This window comes from Pecten maximus, chromosome 19 (genome assembly GCF_902652985.1).
Source record: "Pecten maximus chromosome 19, xPecMax1.1, whole genome shotgun sequence".
Classification (NCBI taxonomy): Eukaryota; Metazoa; Mollusca; class Bivalvia; order Pectinida; family Pectinidae; genus Pecten; species Pecten maximus.
In genome coordinates, this window is record NC_047033.1 from 9,058,206 (window position 1) to 9,076,686 (window position 18,481).

General features: G+C 34.2%; 1 protein-coding gene across 1 annotated transcript in view; it reads right to left on the reverse strand.

Annotated features, from left to right (window-relative positions):
- Positions 1 to 1,418: 1,418 nt before the first annotated feature.
- Positions 1,419 to 18,481, reverse strand: part of LOC117318016 — a 31,836-nt gene continuing 14,773 nt past the window's right edge. The window contains exons 3-4 of the mRNA XM_033872994.1: positions 10,775 to 10,836; positions 1,419 to 5,516 (exon numbers count right to left, since the gene is read on the reverse strand). Coding sequence (XP_033728885.1) covers positions 5,352 to 5,516; positions 10,775 to 10,836 — 227 coding nt within the window. The 3' untranslated portion in view covers positions 1,419 to 5,351. The remainder of the gene's footprint in view (positions 5,517 to 10,774; positions 10,837 to 18,481) is intronic.

Consider the following 18,481-nt stretch of genomic DNA (forward strand, 5'->3'; position numbering starts at 1 on the left):
CTGTGTGCGATCAACCGTCAAAACATGTCGTTCCTTTAGGGAGCATTGATCACGACACACCTTCAGTTTCTATGGATGTTGGCCTAACAACGGCATCACAGAGTCAAACTTCCATATCTAACACTTCCAGCTGTTTAAACTCTGGGTTGATTACAAACAGCGTATTCCACGGGTGCACATTTAACTTCGGAAAACTGTAAACTCCTCAATGATCACACGTGTCAGCGGCTGAGCGGGTAGCGAGTGCTTCGGTCGCGGTCTGTTTTCTGTTATTCTCGATGAACGCGTGATGAAATGTTTCTTAAAATAAAACAACACGCTTTGTTTACCATTGTTAAATGTATAAGAATAACATGTTTGACAATATTAAATATGATAATCTATCAAAATGTTTTTGTTATTTATGTTTATATCATAATAAAAAACAGACCTATTTTTTACCGTGGAAAAAAAAGTCAATTTGTTGAAAATATTGTTATCACAAAGACTTATAGAAACAACATCCGTAAGTGTAAATATAGGGATTGGATTTCACTTTTATGTTAACCATGCTTTTATGGAGCAATTCCTCTAAGAATATATTCTAAATGGGGCGCTAGAGGAATTGCTCCTTAAAAGCATGGTTAACATAAAAGTGAAATCCAATCACTATATACTGTAGGTAGAGTGTGATTTCTTTCCATAGAGACCAACCAACCAATTGTTTTCCCATATACTTTAGTGTTAACGTTTTGGATTATTTCATTCAAATTCTTGAATTGAATATGGCGATTATGGTTTATAACAAAAGTTTAGGGTCTGATATAACACCTACTCAAAAAAAAAAGTTGGGTCTTTCAGCTCAAATTTTCTCCAGGGTAGCCATTTTGAAAATAGGTGAATTTCGCAGTAAAAATTCTCAAAAATCTTAAATGTTTACCTGTTTACTATTATTACGTGAACTTTTGGGAAAAAAAACAATCGGACTTACGAAATTTATATCAACATTTCTTATTGATAGTTACCTATCAGGCTACATATCTATTTTCCCACTTCATAACATACTGGCCAATCAGTGGCTGCCAGACATTTTATCCTTGGCTCAACTTTCTATACACAGGGGCTGTTTCAAAAATATATTTGTTCAATTGGTTGGTTGTTCCCCATATCGAGCCGACCAAGGCTGTAGCAAAAATGTTCATAAGTGGCAGGTATGTGTATATCAGTAGGATATAGGTCATTCTTATGTTCCGGATAACTTCAAAACGGCTCTTCAAATGCTCACAACCTTTGTTCGTATGACCTTTAACATTTCCAAAGTAAGAATTGCCTCTTGAATCTCGTGCTATATATTTAAATTATATACCAAACTAATTTCGAAACCATACATATGTATATTTTGCGTGAATCCCTCTAACAAAGCACAATAAGTCTGGAGATACATACAATACATTTATTGTATCGTTTTGTTTTTAATTTCTAGTTTGTAATGTGTAACAATTCTAACTTCGTACAGTCTCCCTAAAATACAATAACATATGAACAATGATAAAAAACAAACATGAATTTACCCAATTCTCTCTACTTCTCTTTACTAAGCACAGGTAGTAATATATATTACCGTAATTCGCGTGTCATATTTGACACAGAAAAAGGGTATTGTTTACCGATGGTGTGTAATAAATCATAGTTTCTTGGATTAAACCAAGTACCTGGATGTAATCAAGGGCCAGTATTTGTTTTTAACTTTATCAGATCTATAAACTATCATTCACAATACTTTTTTTTCTTTTCAACTACGGTTAAATTATGGTTATCCAGTACTCAAAAACGTGATTTAAAATTCAAATGTAACCGAATACTTGATTAATTTCTTTCTTCCTCGTTTGCTTTGAAGCATTACTTTTGCATGTAGTAATTGGGTATGTTGAAAATGAATTATTCGAAAAATGAGTAAAACTTTATGATTTTTATGAATGTATGAAATATGTACAAATGTATGCATTTCAGTTCCGTCCAGCCGGAATTACAATCAGCTATGATGGTACACAAACTCATGTCGGATATACACGAATTATAATCCCAATTTAAACACAATTATTGTTATTCCTCTTTGATATTGGATTTTATAGCTGTTTGAATATTATTAAATCCCCGAAGTGATCATTCTAATAAATTTATGTCTACTTTTTAATATTAACCGGTGCAATTATGAAATTTGCTGTAGGCTAGAAATACTAAATGGTTAATTTCACATCCGCTTTGATATCCAAATATGTCGTTGGTTTTCAGTTATTTAGATAATATGTAAACATTGAAATAGTGTTCGAATTAGTTAAGTATCAAGTTCAACCGATTTTATTTGATATAATTTTGTATTCGGAATTTCATTTCAATGAACTTGAGTTTATTTCATGTTCAAGTAGTCTACAATAGTGAAATTTCATAAAGATTTCAGTTTGTTTTGCATACCTGTAAAAGACAAGCATGAGAAAATCAGAGCATAAGGATGGTATAAAAATAACAAAATTCAATGAAACTATAGTCCATGACTTACATTCATTCAAAAAAACTGTATCCAACTTTTGTAAAGCTTTCATCTGAAATCATGTATTTAACAATTACGAAAATGTTAATACTCAAAAATTAAAATACAGTTACCAAACAACCACCAATAACAACATGTGTATGGCATTACCAAGACCATGTGAGTTTTTAATCTGAATGTAAGGACGGAAAATTTCTTTTAAAAAAGAGTCAAGAATAATTTGACATGTTACGTGCTATAATTGTGCGTTAAAATGATTCAAAAGGAGGCAATTTAATAGATGTGGTCGCTGTTATGATATTATCATGTCAATTAATTAAAATATGTTTCAAATAAAAGAAAAATTCTTCAACAAAAATGTTCTTTCTATTCTGTTCTAAATGATATGGCATCCGACATACTTCTCCAAATATCAATATACAAAGACAAAATCTAATATTGTGAGAACGAATATAAAACTATTGATTATGATACAAATGCTTTGAACAATGGTCAGAGTAATGCGTTTGTCAACAGGGCGCTGGTAACACTCGATCTGTATACAGACTTGATTGATCCCCCCTTGTTTAGTAATCAATACGACAAAGTACACAAACCTGTTTGATATGCACACATATATCCAGTCGCACATGTACAACATGTTATCCCCACTATGAAACAATATATCGATTTCAAGTCTATGTACTGTTATCTTGTGACAAAAACTAGATTATTATTGCATTCATTGGCTCTACCATTAAGAGAATAAATTTATGTCGCATGTATAAAAAAGGTTAGAACCGTCCCAAAACCACATTTAAATGTTCGTTATTGCGCATTACTTTTGTTTGTTTGACCATCATGCATACAACTTTTCAGGGTAATATTAGTTATTTTAGGCAATTATATAACAAACAACTGTTAGCACATTTAGAATGATTTGAATACTATTATGGTCAAATATTTCGTTGATTAAACTATCATTGGCTCAATTGTACCGAACGTCAATTTATTAAAGTTTCTACTGGAAATCGATGTTAATTGATGTTTATTTAATGAAACATATTTATTGGATATCTGTTAGATATCTATTACCTTAACATATTAGTTTGTAAATAGGCACACATTATGCCTAATCGGAATTTAACTCCTTGATACAACTGTTGATAGTTTTCGAATAATTCAGTACAACTGAGTCAGGTCACGTTGTGATCAATCATCTTCTGCACAACTCGTATCATCACTTCAATTTTCGCCGAAGCTTTGACCAAAAATTCCTCACCTGCATATCGTTGGAAACGGCGCTCAACAAAACACTTATACAATTTTATCTTAATAAATATTTATCCAAACACTAAAAGAGTATATCATATTTAGGCTTAGATGATATAGAAATCCTGATCTCATCTGTCAAAAACATTAGAGAGAAGTTTCCATATATCTATAATACCGTCATTGTAATTAATATATTTCTCCCACCTCTCACCCAGAATGTACCAGGTATTGATAGTATAGCCCAGTTCTATTCAACGTGAATATTAACAGAACGAAAAATAGACCACTCGTAGATTAGCGCTGCACTATGCACAATGTTGTTTAATTATCAATCATCTGAACAGTTGAAGTAGGTTTCTGGCTATGCAAGAATCGTAGTTTTTCTCTAGGTGATAAATTTTGAAACTGGCTTACGTAATACATTTTATGAGGATGGCGTCAGCTTACTGTATCATAGTGATTTTTTTTCAAATTTAGATGATTAACTTAACATCTAAATCAAACACAAAAAATAATGTCAACATGTGTCAGTGGCATATATAGCACATGAATGCGTTCTTGCATAGGCAGAGGTGGGAGAAATAAACATAATTTTAAAACAGACAATGCATTGCCAACTGGGCTAAAACTTGCCATAAAGACAATGATGGTCCCACATTTTACATTTAAAATTCAAATTTAACATTCAAAACCATTTTAAATAAAAACACAGATTCCAACAACATGATATTAAAATGGGAAAAATAAATAAAGAAAAAAAAATAACACAAAGGAATTAAACACTGACAATAATATTATTGCTCACACCAAAACTACAATACAATAGCTACGTTATTTTAATCAATAACCTATATACATATACTTCCGGGGTAAGTATATCTGCCCAGCTGGCATTAAGAGGCGTAAAAAGGGGGCTACCATTAACTTGCGTCTTGCTAAAGGTTTGTACTCATAATTACGTTATGGCTGATATAAAATGTGTAACATACGGAATGCGGTACCACGTGCCTGTTGCAATGCAATTATGTCCGCTCAGCCTGTGTTTTGAATAGTTATGCTACACAAACATAAATACTATAGCAATCTCCTAAACACGATCATTCGTAATCTTAATCCTCACTTAAACGATTTGCATTAAATCATAACTCATACCTTAAATACAATATCCTGGAATGGCAGAACCCCTGTGATAGACACATTTCTAAATTAACAAAAACAATCGCATATTTGTCAATAACACTTGCAATAAAATGTGGGCAGCACTTTCCACAGCATTACGCAACATCTTCCTCAACATATGGTGACTATAGTTTGGACTTTGGGTATGGGTTGTTGGTTCAGGAAACCGATAGAAAATACCAATAAAGCGATGGCAACAAATTGATATATTGTACATTCCAAAAGATGCAATAAAATGTCGTGAATGACATGGACGTCGTACCATACAAGACGACTGTCAATAAAGATTTGTCTTTTAAAACATTTAATTTAAAACATTTAATATCAAATCTAAGAGAAAGAGTTGTTTATCACAGGCACAATATAGAGGTATCCTCTTCATCACAGGCGTTTACTCGGCATCGAAAGCATCCTCTTCAAACTGTATGCGATTTCCGTTAAAGATCAGGGTCTGATTCTGGTCATTTGGGGTTTCCGTTAAAGACGACTTAATCTCACATTTGAACTTCCCAACCCTGAAGTGGATTTTAATAACACTTCCTCCTTTTTGTTCCTCCTGAAAGAACAAGCATTTTAAAAATCATTTCAAACCAAAACACACGAACAGGCAAATGTCTACTGTTCATTTCAAAAGGAGAAAACAATAAAGGTATGGCGTCATTCAAAATACTTTATGTAATAGCCAGGCGGATTGTTATGCGTTCAAATCTATATTTCACATATTGTTCGCTGTATGGATGCCTTGTCAACGAGTAATAACACAGTGCATCATCTTGGCTCAATGCAAATGCACATTTGCACGTGCAAATTTCTATCAAAACCCGACAAGGCGACTTTAGGCGTTGCTGAATGGATTGGTTTGGTTTTATAAAACTAAACGTCCTATCAGCAGCTAATGTAATTTAAGGACTGGTTTAAAGTCACGCGCTCCTGGGCACTGGAAACGAAATTTGAAATAATCGGCAATATCAAAACAGGCTGTGCTTTGTATGGATATCTAAACCAGACGCAGTCATAGTTGTACTATAAATATATAAAATAGCAAGGAAACACCTTTACTTATGTAACACTTTGGGGCCAATTTGTGAACTGCTTTCAAACTGTTTCGTTCACTTAATGTTAGTAAAATTGACATAAAAGAAAAAAGGACTAGGCAAGCCAGTTGCTTCTACACCAAACGGAACATTCGTCCTATAATGACATTGGTTGAGAGGACGAACGTTTACCCGTTTCCGAGACAGCTCGTGCAATTGACATTTAAAAGGCAGCACACACCAAATACTAAGTGTTTCAAACTTTAAAAAAATTGTTCCAGAAGCTTGTAAACATCTGAATAGGGAAAGCGTTTGAAATGTACAAAACCAAACTTTAAATGATATGGCAATTGTTATTCGAGAATACTTGCTGAGTTACGTACAGTGGCGAGACATGGTTCTACTTGAACCAATCAAAAATACACAATAGACAATTTTTGAAACATTAAGGACAAACAAGAGATGGTCACCCATATACCGCGCGTGAGGACACCTTTGGATTTATTTGTTTGTCAATTCTAGTGTGTCATTAGTTCAGATAATATTTAGGAAAGAAGAAACTATCAACTGGTGTTAATAGGCTGTGATATGTTGATTTTGAGATAGCAGCTTTCGGTATTTCCGAATTGAAACTATTTAAACGGAAACGCTATGAATAAAACAATTATTATCATTATAAATGATAATAAATCTACATTAAATACAATAAGATTCATTATAATTTTCATGTATACGGCATTTCTAAGTTTTTTCCTTCATCTCTCATGAGAAACTGTTCTTGCAGAAATATATTTCTCTTGCATTCAATTTAAAGTGAACAGCGAATACGTTTTAACTTAATATTGAGGAAGGACAAAGAAGACGTAAAAACAATAGCTTGAACAAAAAGGTCAGCATGGTGGAAGTGTCAAAGGGACATCGTGTTGAAATTACAAAAAGATACACCTGTTTGTATTCAACACGAGGAAGACCATGTCAATGTACAACATCATGGAATATCCTAAGAACATAAAACAGAAATTCTGAGAATGATATATACAAGCTATTTGCTTGCAGGGCCTAAGTATACGGTCGCAATGAAATTAAAGGGTATCGTTAAATGGTTGGCGTTCCAAACGAACGGTTGTAACATATATACAATGTACATAACGACGCTAAATCGCTGACATCTGTGCCATTTCACTAAAATTTTATGCCCCAAATACATTGCCATTCGATCTCTATCGATACAGGAACCAGGGGAGATGACAATATACCGTCGCCATCCTTAGTTTGAGGTTAGTGTGCAAAAAAGACGTTCAATATTAGCAACCAACATAGCTACTGTTATAATAAAATAACTGCGTTTCATAGTTTAATGTGACCTATATTGGCCCTCCATTTCCTGGCATTTCATTTCACCTTCAACATATGTCGCCTCTAACAACAGGCATTAAGTGCAGGCTATTTATCAAAAGGTCCCGACGTGCAGGGTCAAACTATTATCCAATGTGGTGACGCACATTGACGCGGCCGTTTTATTATTGTCACTTTGTCTTCCCTTATAATAGGCTCAAAAGTAAATCTTCAATGACGAAAGGTTTTCCCACGTTATCTTCCTCAATTTACAGTAGATATATTATTTGTTCTATTCTCCGCAAGAGTTTGAAAACATCAAAGGTCTATTTTAAGTAGTTTTTAAAACAGGACCTAGAAATAAACCTATGACGTCATTCACTCTTCCTGAAATGATGAAGTGTGATGAAGCAATATATATTTAGTTTCTGATCGATCCGTTCTTCATCCTAATCCTGTGAACATCTCATTGGGACCAGAGAGTACCATTATTGAGGTTTAAAGTGTGTACCTTATGTAGGTGGTATGTGCGTCAACACAAACCTACATATATCCTCATATTTCCTAACTGTTACAAATTATAAAAAGTCTACCATAATCGATATATTTAAATTCAAAGTTGACTTGGCCCAATGCCATAGGGGACTGGAACAACATGTCATACACCCAACAGAGCTTATGTATATTGTCATCAATAATATATTCAGGTAGGATAGACTGATTCTACTAGCACGTGTATCAACATACATACGTAGAAAATCCATAGCTCATTAACTAATCAATATCTATCGCTTGGCGGCACAAATGCGATTGATCCGCGAACCTTTCTGCTTCAATATGCGGATAAGCATCTGGTTCTCACAAGGATTCTTGTGGAATAATAAAAATGTTCTTAATTTGCAATGTTTAATAAAAAGCAAACTTTATAGTCTTCTATGTGTATTCAATCATCATTTCAGATTCAGCAAAAATAAATACTTTATAGTTTACAAATAATGAAAATTATTCAAACTAACTGTTAAGCATACAAGTGTACTAATTGTTGTCTATGTCTAGAAGTCATTGAATTGGAATTATGGCATAGCTTTGTTTGGCTCTTTTGTGAATGCATATTAATATTTTCAGCTTACTTATGAAAAACATAACAATATTGACGCCATACTGTTTCCATTTAAACATCCACACATTTATACAAATTTAACAAAAATCGAAAGCTGGGATCGGCGTTTGTTTCGTTATTTATTCAAAATGGTGAATAGAAATCGATAAGTGTGTTGACTTCTATCTAGACGTGGTGAGACGGCATCATGTGGGCTGAAGTCCAGCCTTCACAGTCCTGTTTTACAACATGCCACCATCACTGGTTCTAGGGTTGATTAACACTTTGCTTTTAGTAATACAATATTTGAAGTTAGTTTACAATAAGCACGTTGATTGACAAAAAAACCATATTTGAATGTAGCACTGGACATGTTTTCAACATAAATAAAAATACATATTCATATATAAAAATTTAGAAATGGATTGACTTTAAAAATATCCCCAGTTAAATTTCATCAAACAGGTGCCACGAAATACAAAGACGCCATTTTTTCTTAGAGATTAAGCAAAGTTTAAGTTGTAAAATTACTGATTTTACAATATTTGCGAAACAAGCTATATAAACTTTTATTGTATACTTAGTAATAAATACAGGTTTTTTTGCATATGCATTATGGCGCTAAATCTCCCGATCCGTAATCCTTACCCATGCATTATTGATTCAGTAATGCACCCCAAACCCTGTATTGGCCCTCTTCGCGGAACACCTCTAAATTTTGCGTCTCATCAAACTATTCGGGTCTCTCGGGTTTTGACGTAGGTGCTGTGTTGTCAGCGAAACCAAAACAAACAACATGGCGTCGAGTAGACGAAGGAATGAGGACATGGGAGAGAAGATTTTAAATTCGCTTGCAGCACGAATTGCAGAGCTAGAATATCTCGCCGAGAAGGAACACATGGTAACCGAGGAAATTGATAACTTAAACTTTACAATAGGAGAGGTCGTACAAGCCGATGTTAACCAATTGTTGTATTGGGGTCTCGGGGTACATGTAGCAAGTACATGTAGGGGCAGGAAAAGAGCAAGGATGATAATTGACAGTGATTCTGACTGATTCAAATCAATGTTTATTCTTGATCCTTGATCAGTGACATGGTAGAAACACCTTTGGAAAGGAACTTATTTAGAAATCATTATAAATTTGACAGATATGAACTTCATAAAGACTTAAAAAACTTCAATATTATAAAGTGTTTATAATTCAATACATTAAAAATTTGAATCTGATTTTTCTTGTCAAGTTATAATTGTTGTTTTGATTAATGTTCTGTGATTTATTACTAAGAATACAATAAATTGAATAAAATATACCTTTTTCCATATCGGACCCAATATTGGCCCCGAGACCCCAATATTGGCCCTCGGGCCTTCGGCCCTTGGGCCAATATTGGGGTCTCGGGGCCAATATTGGGTCCGATATGGAAAAAGGTATGTATTATTCTCTATATATTAATCACGCTTCTTGTTGGGCTGGGTGAAGTTTGCGTTAGGACTTACTCTGGAAGGAAACCAGAGAACCCGGGGAAAACCCATGTGGATGGGCAGGTGACCCCATACCTTTTCACGTCCGATCGGGGAATCGAAGAACGGCCGCCTAAGGCAAATGAGTTACCACTCTGCGACCCGACCACCCACAGGGTATTCACTAAGTTTTCAAAGAAAATAAGAATCATGAAATTAATGTTATACTGATCTTCGCGAACTGTGACCGGCTGGGGTACTACATTATCCTTCCCATATGTGGCATTTCTGTATTATAGCACTTATAACACATCCGCCATTGGTTCCGATATTCGTTGACACCTTCCTCAGATGCATTGTGTTAAGAAAACAGACTTGAGCCAATGGCCAATGAAACCATCTAGTCATACAAACGATGTTTATTCAAGCGAATATTCTACCAAGAAAGGTTTATTTTGATGTGGCATCCCTCCAAAGTGACCGTCTGTTGAAGATTGGATTTTGTTGTATTGCTTGTATATCTGTACACCAAAGTGACAATCTCTAATCTGCCATTGGTGATCTGCTACTTTTTGCAATACAACGTTTTTATCCCTCACGGTCAAACATCCACCTAGAAGAGATGTGACAGATCTGACAGAAGGGTGAATACGTTCATTGGGACATGTGCCTTTCGCTTAGACTTGTTTTTCTGTATTGCAGAAGTCGTGCAAATGTCTGTGTCTTAGTTATAGCTAACTTTTGATTTTTATCTTTTGAAATGGTGGCTCATGATTTATCTAAACCTGTCACTATCTGGCCTTTGCTGCTGAAAAGACGAAAACATTCGGCCAAATAAACCATGTCTGGAATGCTTTGCCCTAATGTCAATACCATACTCACCAAATTGTAATCATTTGGCTTCAACTTTTCGCCATTCACGTACAAGATCCTATCCGACCGATCTAAAATATAATAATATGAAACGCATTAATGTTCAGCAATGACTTAACATTAATCGAATCAAACATAAGCATGCATTTGCTTTGAAACATATACTCTGTTTTCACTTTACCTACATGTATATTGAAATTTCACAAAAGCTGAAAGTGGAAATGACATAAAGTTATCTGACAAACCAAATATCAAAACCAAAATCAAATATCAACGCAATCGCAACTGTCCAATTTCGGTCATATTACATCAGCTCAGCATCCCAGGATGATGTAAGAAAAAACAGTTTCTTCAATATTCCTTAGCCGAAGAAAATCCCCACTTTTTTCATATGAAAGCATTAATGAAGGAGAGTTTACGTTACAAATATATCCCCCTTAAAACGAATCATGCTTTTCTTAATAAAGTTATATAAGCATTAAGTAAAATTGATGAAACCACGGCATATTATTTCTATAAAGAACTCATCTAAATAGACGAGTCTATGTTAAGCATTTATTTTTTTTACAGGGGGGAACATTATATTCTATTTCAAAAAGACGAAGCTCCAAAGGTTTTAATTTCATCTACTATTGGCGTTTTTTTTTGTTTTTTTTTTTTCAAACAGCTTATTCGCACTAATACATAACTGTGACCTCATTTAAGGAGGACAAGGATAAAAAAAAAATAGAATCTCTTCTTCTGTGTATTAAATATGTCGCTCTCATCTTTGAGTCAAGTAAAGTTGGTGTGAGACTAAAACATGAATGCTTACCAAACCCTGATGAAATAGAAACCCAAAAGTTATGAACGTGGTCTATCAGGGTTATACTGTTCCTACAACCGAAACATGATGCGAGAGATTTAAAGTAAATAGGTTGTTAATAGGATATTAAACACAACCAATGACTGTTTATACGTGACGTTTCGATGACTACTATGGTATGTACACTGTAACATTCATCAGACAAATGACTAGGGCAGCATGTGTACACTAACTTGTAAAACGTGTACTCGTTGTCTTCGAAATTGGAATATTCATGTCGATTTCCGCTATGATGCAATGAACAATTATTTGTTGTGGTATTGTAATTGGACGGAAATGACTTTTTCTGCTACTCTTTGCCTAATACCTCGTCATACAATTGTATATGTGCGACAGTTTATGTGCCCCTCGTCTCGATTTAGTATTGGCACACTGTGACATATCTGGATGGCTTCTTTTATCTATAGCTTCAACATATTGCTCTCCTTGTCTAATACATTGGAATGACATTGTAAAAAGTTAATTATGCATCATTCATTTCAGAAAGCACATACCCTGGCCAGTCACCATCCAAAGTACTTCATGTAAAATGGGATGTTTGTAGAAAAAGTTGATCATCATGTTTTAAGGTAAGAGAGGAACATCATTGTCAGTGACATCATATTTCATTTAAAAGGCTTTTTTGCAAAGATGTCTGCCCTATTCCGATAGGCACCAGCAATCTTCAAATTTTCAACTAATGAAAGGTGTCATCATTTTATTATGTCTGGAATACTACATTGTATCAAATTTTACAATTCCTCTTGTTTTTCATAAGTCTAAACAACATGACCATATTCTTAACACCAAAGGCGAAGGACGTTCATTATAGATACATTTTACCTGTTTCATGTCAGGTTATATCAGTTTGCCTGGTCCATGTCAAGTTATATCAGTTTGCCAGTTCACTGTCAAGTAATATCAGTTTGCCTGGTCCATGTCAAGTTATATCAGTTTGATTGTTCCATGTCAAGCTATATCAAGTTGCCTGTCCATGTTAAAGATATCAGTTTGCTTGGTCCATATCACGTTATATCAGTTTGCCAGTTCACTGTCAAGTAATATCAGTTTGCCTGTTCCATGTCAAGTTATATCAAGTTGCCTGTTCCATGTCAAGTTATATCAGTTTGACTGTTCCAGGTCAAGTTATATCAGTTTGCCTGTTCCAGGTCAAGTTATATCAGTTTGCCTGTTCCATGTCAAGTTATATCAGTTTGCCTGTTCCATGTTAAATATATCAGTTTGCCTGTTCCATGTCAAGTTATATCAAGTTGCCTGTTCCATGTCAAGTTATATCAAGTTGCCTGTTCCAGGTCAAGTTATATCAGTTTGCCTGTTCCATGTCAAGTTATATCAGTTTGCCTGTTCCAGGTCAAGTTATATCAGTTTGCCTGTTCCATGTCACGTTATATCAGTTTCACTGTTCCATGTCAAGTTATATCAGTTTCACTGTTCCATGTCAAGTTATATCAGTTTCACTGTTCCATGTCAAGTTATATCATTTTGCATGTTCCATGTCGAGGTATATCAGTATTATCAGTAGAAGATGGACACTTTTGAATGCAATTTTCAAATACATCGCATGCTACATGGACATAAACTTGTCGGGACGTGTCTACTAAGTAAAGTTTTCGTTAAAAAGTATTGATTAGTGATGTCTCATTCTTGTTTAATATTTATTTACATATCATTTATAACAAAATTACCAACTAAACCAACACTTGATCCATAACCCTGAGTTGAAATAGTCCCCATTAAGTACATATCTGGTCTGTCTATCGATATGGGCATTTATACATTGTTTGCAACAAACATTCGCCGTTCTACTTATATCAATATGGTTTATGCATGGTCCGCATAAAATCAATGTATTATTTTACATATTTAATTGTTCTGTTTACCATCACGTTTAAAATATTGATTGTGGCATGAATAGCGAATCCTTCACACAACAAATCCTTTCCTCCTCAATATTTTGATAGATTCTAATGAGCAACTGTATAGAGTTACAATATTATTGATATAATCATTAAATGATGTTTTATTACAAACGTTTTCTATTAACCTCCATATATAAAAATGTAAGTTCTGCTGACTGTATCATCATAAGATATAAATGTATCATATCTTGAAACCTGACTATATAATTGATGACCGATTACGAAATATTGCTAGCAATATTGAATTATATATCGGAAATTAAACGAAAATGGAATCTAGTAACCTAACATGCTTTGTCTGGATATTCTATATGAAGCTTGATTCGTATCGGTTATTTAGTTTTGCAGACTGTTTAGGGGCCTAATGCTTCAATGTTGCAGGCAATTTCACATGGTATATACCCTTGAGTATTACATAAACAACAGAAATGTTCTGTTGGGTGCAAAGTGACATGCTTTTAATGGAGTTATAGGTACACTTTTAATAATTTTAGGTGACATGGCCTTGGGACATAACCAGCAGTTTTTTATCACAGGTGAACATTCATTTGCACAAGGACAAAAGTGAAGCGGGATTGATAGGGACTAAAACACGTTATGAAGATGACAAGGAATGTCATTTGAAGTGTCGATGACATCCCTTCCAGTCAACTCTAACGAACTTGATATTGGAACAACAAGTACAATTCCTGCACCTTACCTTGACCTCAGATATAATCCAAACAAAACTTCCCGTGTAATGAATAGAAGCCGAATTTTCTAGCATCTTCCAACAGTATAGTATAACATAACAAAATTACCTGATTAATTAATTTTAATTAATTGCATGAATCTACTTTTAATTTCTAATTACTGGTACGTATATACCATGATGCTTTTGTACGTTGACCATTGGCTGCGTTAATTAATCCAAAGCAATACATTTTGGTTTAGATGAAGAAGTTTAAAATTGTTGGCCCTAAGGTATCTCAAATTATCCCACAGAAAACTATGTTTCCCCTAAGGTAACTCAAATTATCCCACAGGAAACCGATTTCTTATCTAGTCACAGTAACCACCACCGTCAAGCCTCATGCCTGAAAATAAATGCCAATCAATGAATTCGTTAGAAATACTTATAATGTTTCCGATTCCTGAGCCCGAAGCCAGCCTTTAACCAACCATCCTAAGAAACCACTTTTATAATGGAAGACATTTGTATTTATGTTTTCTCATATCAAGAATTTCGTTTACGTTTTTAAAGTTTGATGAATCATCAAATAATAATATGTGAAGTGATGAATGAGTTAAGAATGAATGAATTATATGCACGCACTGCCTCAATGCTTTTCACCACAATACTTTTTTTTCATCAATTATACATCAATAATTTATATTTTCTATTGACCCCACTGCACTTTATGACATATGCTTGTTTGCAAAACATACAAGTTAACTATTATTTGTACATTGTCTTTAAGAGCATATTTATCCCTCAACAAAGGCTCATTAACGCTGATCATGGATGTATAAGTTGCAATACCAGTTTGCTGGGGTCAATGTTTTTGGAACTAGGTCATAAGAATTGTATCGATGGGACCAAACAAAGAAAAGAAAGAACAGATGAAAGGGGAGGTAACATCATTGAGGCAACATATCTCTTTTCGGCATCATCTATTTCTAGTCGAGGACTAAAACAGCTATATATTCCAATCACATGCACTGGGTTGCAGCGGTTAGTAATATGTGCCGCCAATACACCGTGTATACAAGCGACATACAAAACCTGATCGTCGATCGAGCATGCAGGGCCTTGTTTCACTATTTATCTCATATGATATTATCAAAAATAGTTAAACATCAACAATACACTAACGAAATCATTTCAGTGATATTTCCCTGTCTGTATCCCCTTTTGTATAATTTCTCTTTCGTTCGATTGGTAGAGTGGCGGACAAACAAGCAAATGAATCATTACTCACTTGCTGTTTCATTTGATACGCACTCCATTTACAAGTTATATGTCCCTATGACTAGACTTTAGGACTTAAATTCTCTTATTGTGTTAATATTAGTGTCTACATTTTTTTGTTTGTTTTTTTTTTCATTTATGTTTTTAGTTAAACAATAAAATAATGGAAGTTGTACCATGATACCATGAAGTTTAGCCAAATAATATAACGATAAAATCTTATCATATATTGATGAAAATGAATGATTTAATGATCAAATGAAATATAATGACAAAAGCGTATACTATGATGGCGTAACCTTATCAATAACGATAGCATTAACTCAGATAATGATGAATTCAAAATATATAATGATAACAACATGTCATACAATGGTAGAACCATAAACAATGGAAATAATATATAATTATGATAAATTAAAAACAATATCGCCGATATCGAATAATAAGCATATTGATGAAATCTGAAAAACAAAATCTTATAATGATGAAATCATATAATACATGAAACATGAGCACCTCAATCTATTCAGATCCTATGCCATATGTGAAAGCTATGGCATTCCATGTTTGCGCTATCCTGATTTTTTTCATTTATATTTTCTTCACTTAACCCGGTTATTGCGGCACTCATAGCATAGCTTTTAATTAATGCCGCGAAAAGGTTTGTGTAGTTTAGAAAAGCCAAGGATAAGTATGTGATACAAAACGAATTATGTATCAAATAACCGCATATGCATTGAGCTTAAAAAGTAAAATTACTCAAACGTGCATTCCTAACGAATAGCATGTCAAAGTAAAACATGTACGTAGCTATTACCAGATAAATATGTGCTCATATACTGTATAGTTGGTTATACCCCCGGAAGATTTATTTTCGCTGTATTCGCGGTCATCAAATATAGAGCGAAAATAAATACCCAACGGATATCGATATAAACTAAGAAACATATTATATAGAAGTGCTTACTGCTGAATGTTTTCGAACCCATGGTTGTGCGAAATTAAAATTTTTAATTTAAATTTAAAAACCCGCGAACTAGATCCGAATTTTTTTCCAGAGGGAATATGAAATTTTACCTTGAACCCGAAATCAATAACGCTATTTCATAGTTCCGTTTGAGCCATTTTGAATATTGATATAATTTAATGTAGGCATATCGATATCCTGTTCTGTTGGTATTTTGATATTAGCGTGACAAAATTTTGATGCTATAAGTTTCCCTGACGAATCTAAATATTTGCCTTGTATAAGCTTGTGGAAGGACGTTAAATATTATTAACCAATCTAAGGAATTTACCATTTGCGTTTAGTTATGTCGATTTGACAACTTCAAATTCATTCAATTTTTATGAATTCCGAAAATAATTATGTTAAAATTATATAAATCAAGCTTGTTGCTGCGGATAGAAGCGCGCGAAGGGTCTTAGTGTTGGAGGAAAATAAAGTACCCGAAAACAACCCACGTGGTCGAGCAGGTGACCTCTTGCATTTTAACGTCCGATCGGGAAATCGAATCCCGACCGCCTATGTGAAGGGCAAGTGCAAAACCACTTAGCACCCGACCACCAAATCAGGGTATCAATTCATTAACACCTTTGGTATTGGGATGATGTCTGCACGTGATTGCTAAGAGAATAAAATCCTATCTATTACTGATGGTTATGTGATATTCTTTGCCACACTGCCACAGGCAATTAACATACAGCCGCGTACAATCAACATATTAAGTTACCATGAACACGGTAAACTCAGTGTGTCCAATGTTAGGATAAACGTTGTTTTAATCTAATTCATCTATAGATGTTCAACCAACAAACAGGTTAATCTGCCCTTATGTTAAGAAATTTCATTATAGACATACGATGAGAAACGACTATAAAATGTCCTATAAAATGTTTCGGTTTCTAAGGTTGGACATTGTCTTCATACCCTCTTAAGCTGTTCCGAGGAATCGAAGAAATGAAACTGACGTTTTCTTGATCTTGTCAAATACACACTACGTCTTAGTTATTATTTATACACCTATTTAATAATTCATAGTCATATCTGATCGCGTCTGAGTCGCATACGTCACAGCGTGCTTACAATGACCTTGCGATAGTGCGTTTCCCAATATGCGACACGTACTTGAAGGAGAGATGATTAAAAATCATTTACCCTCTTTTCAGTGTCAAACATTCGGTATTATTGTAACACTGCTATAATAGTTGTATATTAAGACAAAACAACGATATGAATTCTTAATACACATGTTCATGTACGGGGAGAATAGTAAGGGTAAGCATAGCCCCTAGAGTATTGAGGATGGGTTGTTTTTGTATCGTTTCACAATAGCGTTATGATGACAGCAGAGAACTGTTCCAACCTACTCGCAGGATAGTTATATCAGTGATGTTAATACCCTGTGTATTATCAATAAACGTGTATCCACAATCGATCTTTACGTTTAAATATTATTATAGCACAATTATTTCTTTGCTAACTACGGTTTTGCTACTTTTGGGCCTGTTTCCAAAATGGCCCCTTCTATGTGCTCATAAGAAAATAAATATAAATCAGTTACTAGTTGTTATTGAATGACATGACATTGGATGTTATGTCACGTATGGAACTAAGCAAACGAAACAATTTGTCACTTTTAACGGGTTAGTCGCAATTACCAAGCTTAAGGGCCTGTTTCCAAAATGGCCCCTTCTCTGATTCAAATTTCCTGTTTTGTTTTTTATGGCTCCTCAAAGTTGTACCTTTCAGAAGCTGTCTAAGTGTTGATAAAATGTGCATGTTATGTAAAATATTAATGAAAATCTAATCAAATGATGGTCACCGTAAAGAATATATTCATGGCATGATTGTGACAAAAAATCATGTTTCCATCGCGCCATTTGGCTGTTTTATGGAAGAAACAATCTCAAAAATGCCTTTTTCGATGATAACATTTTAGACACAAAAACTGTGTTTTTTTAGAGAATACACCCTT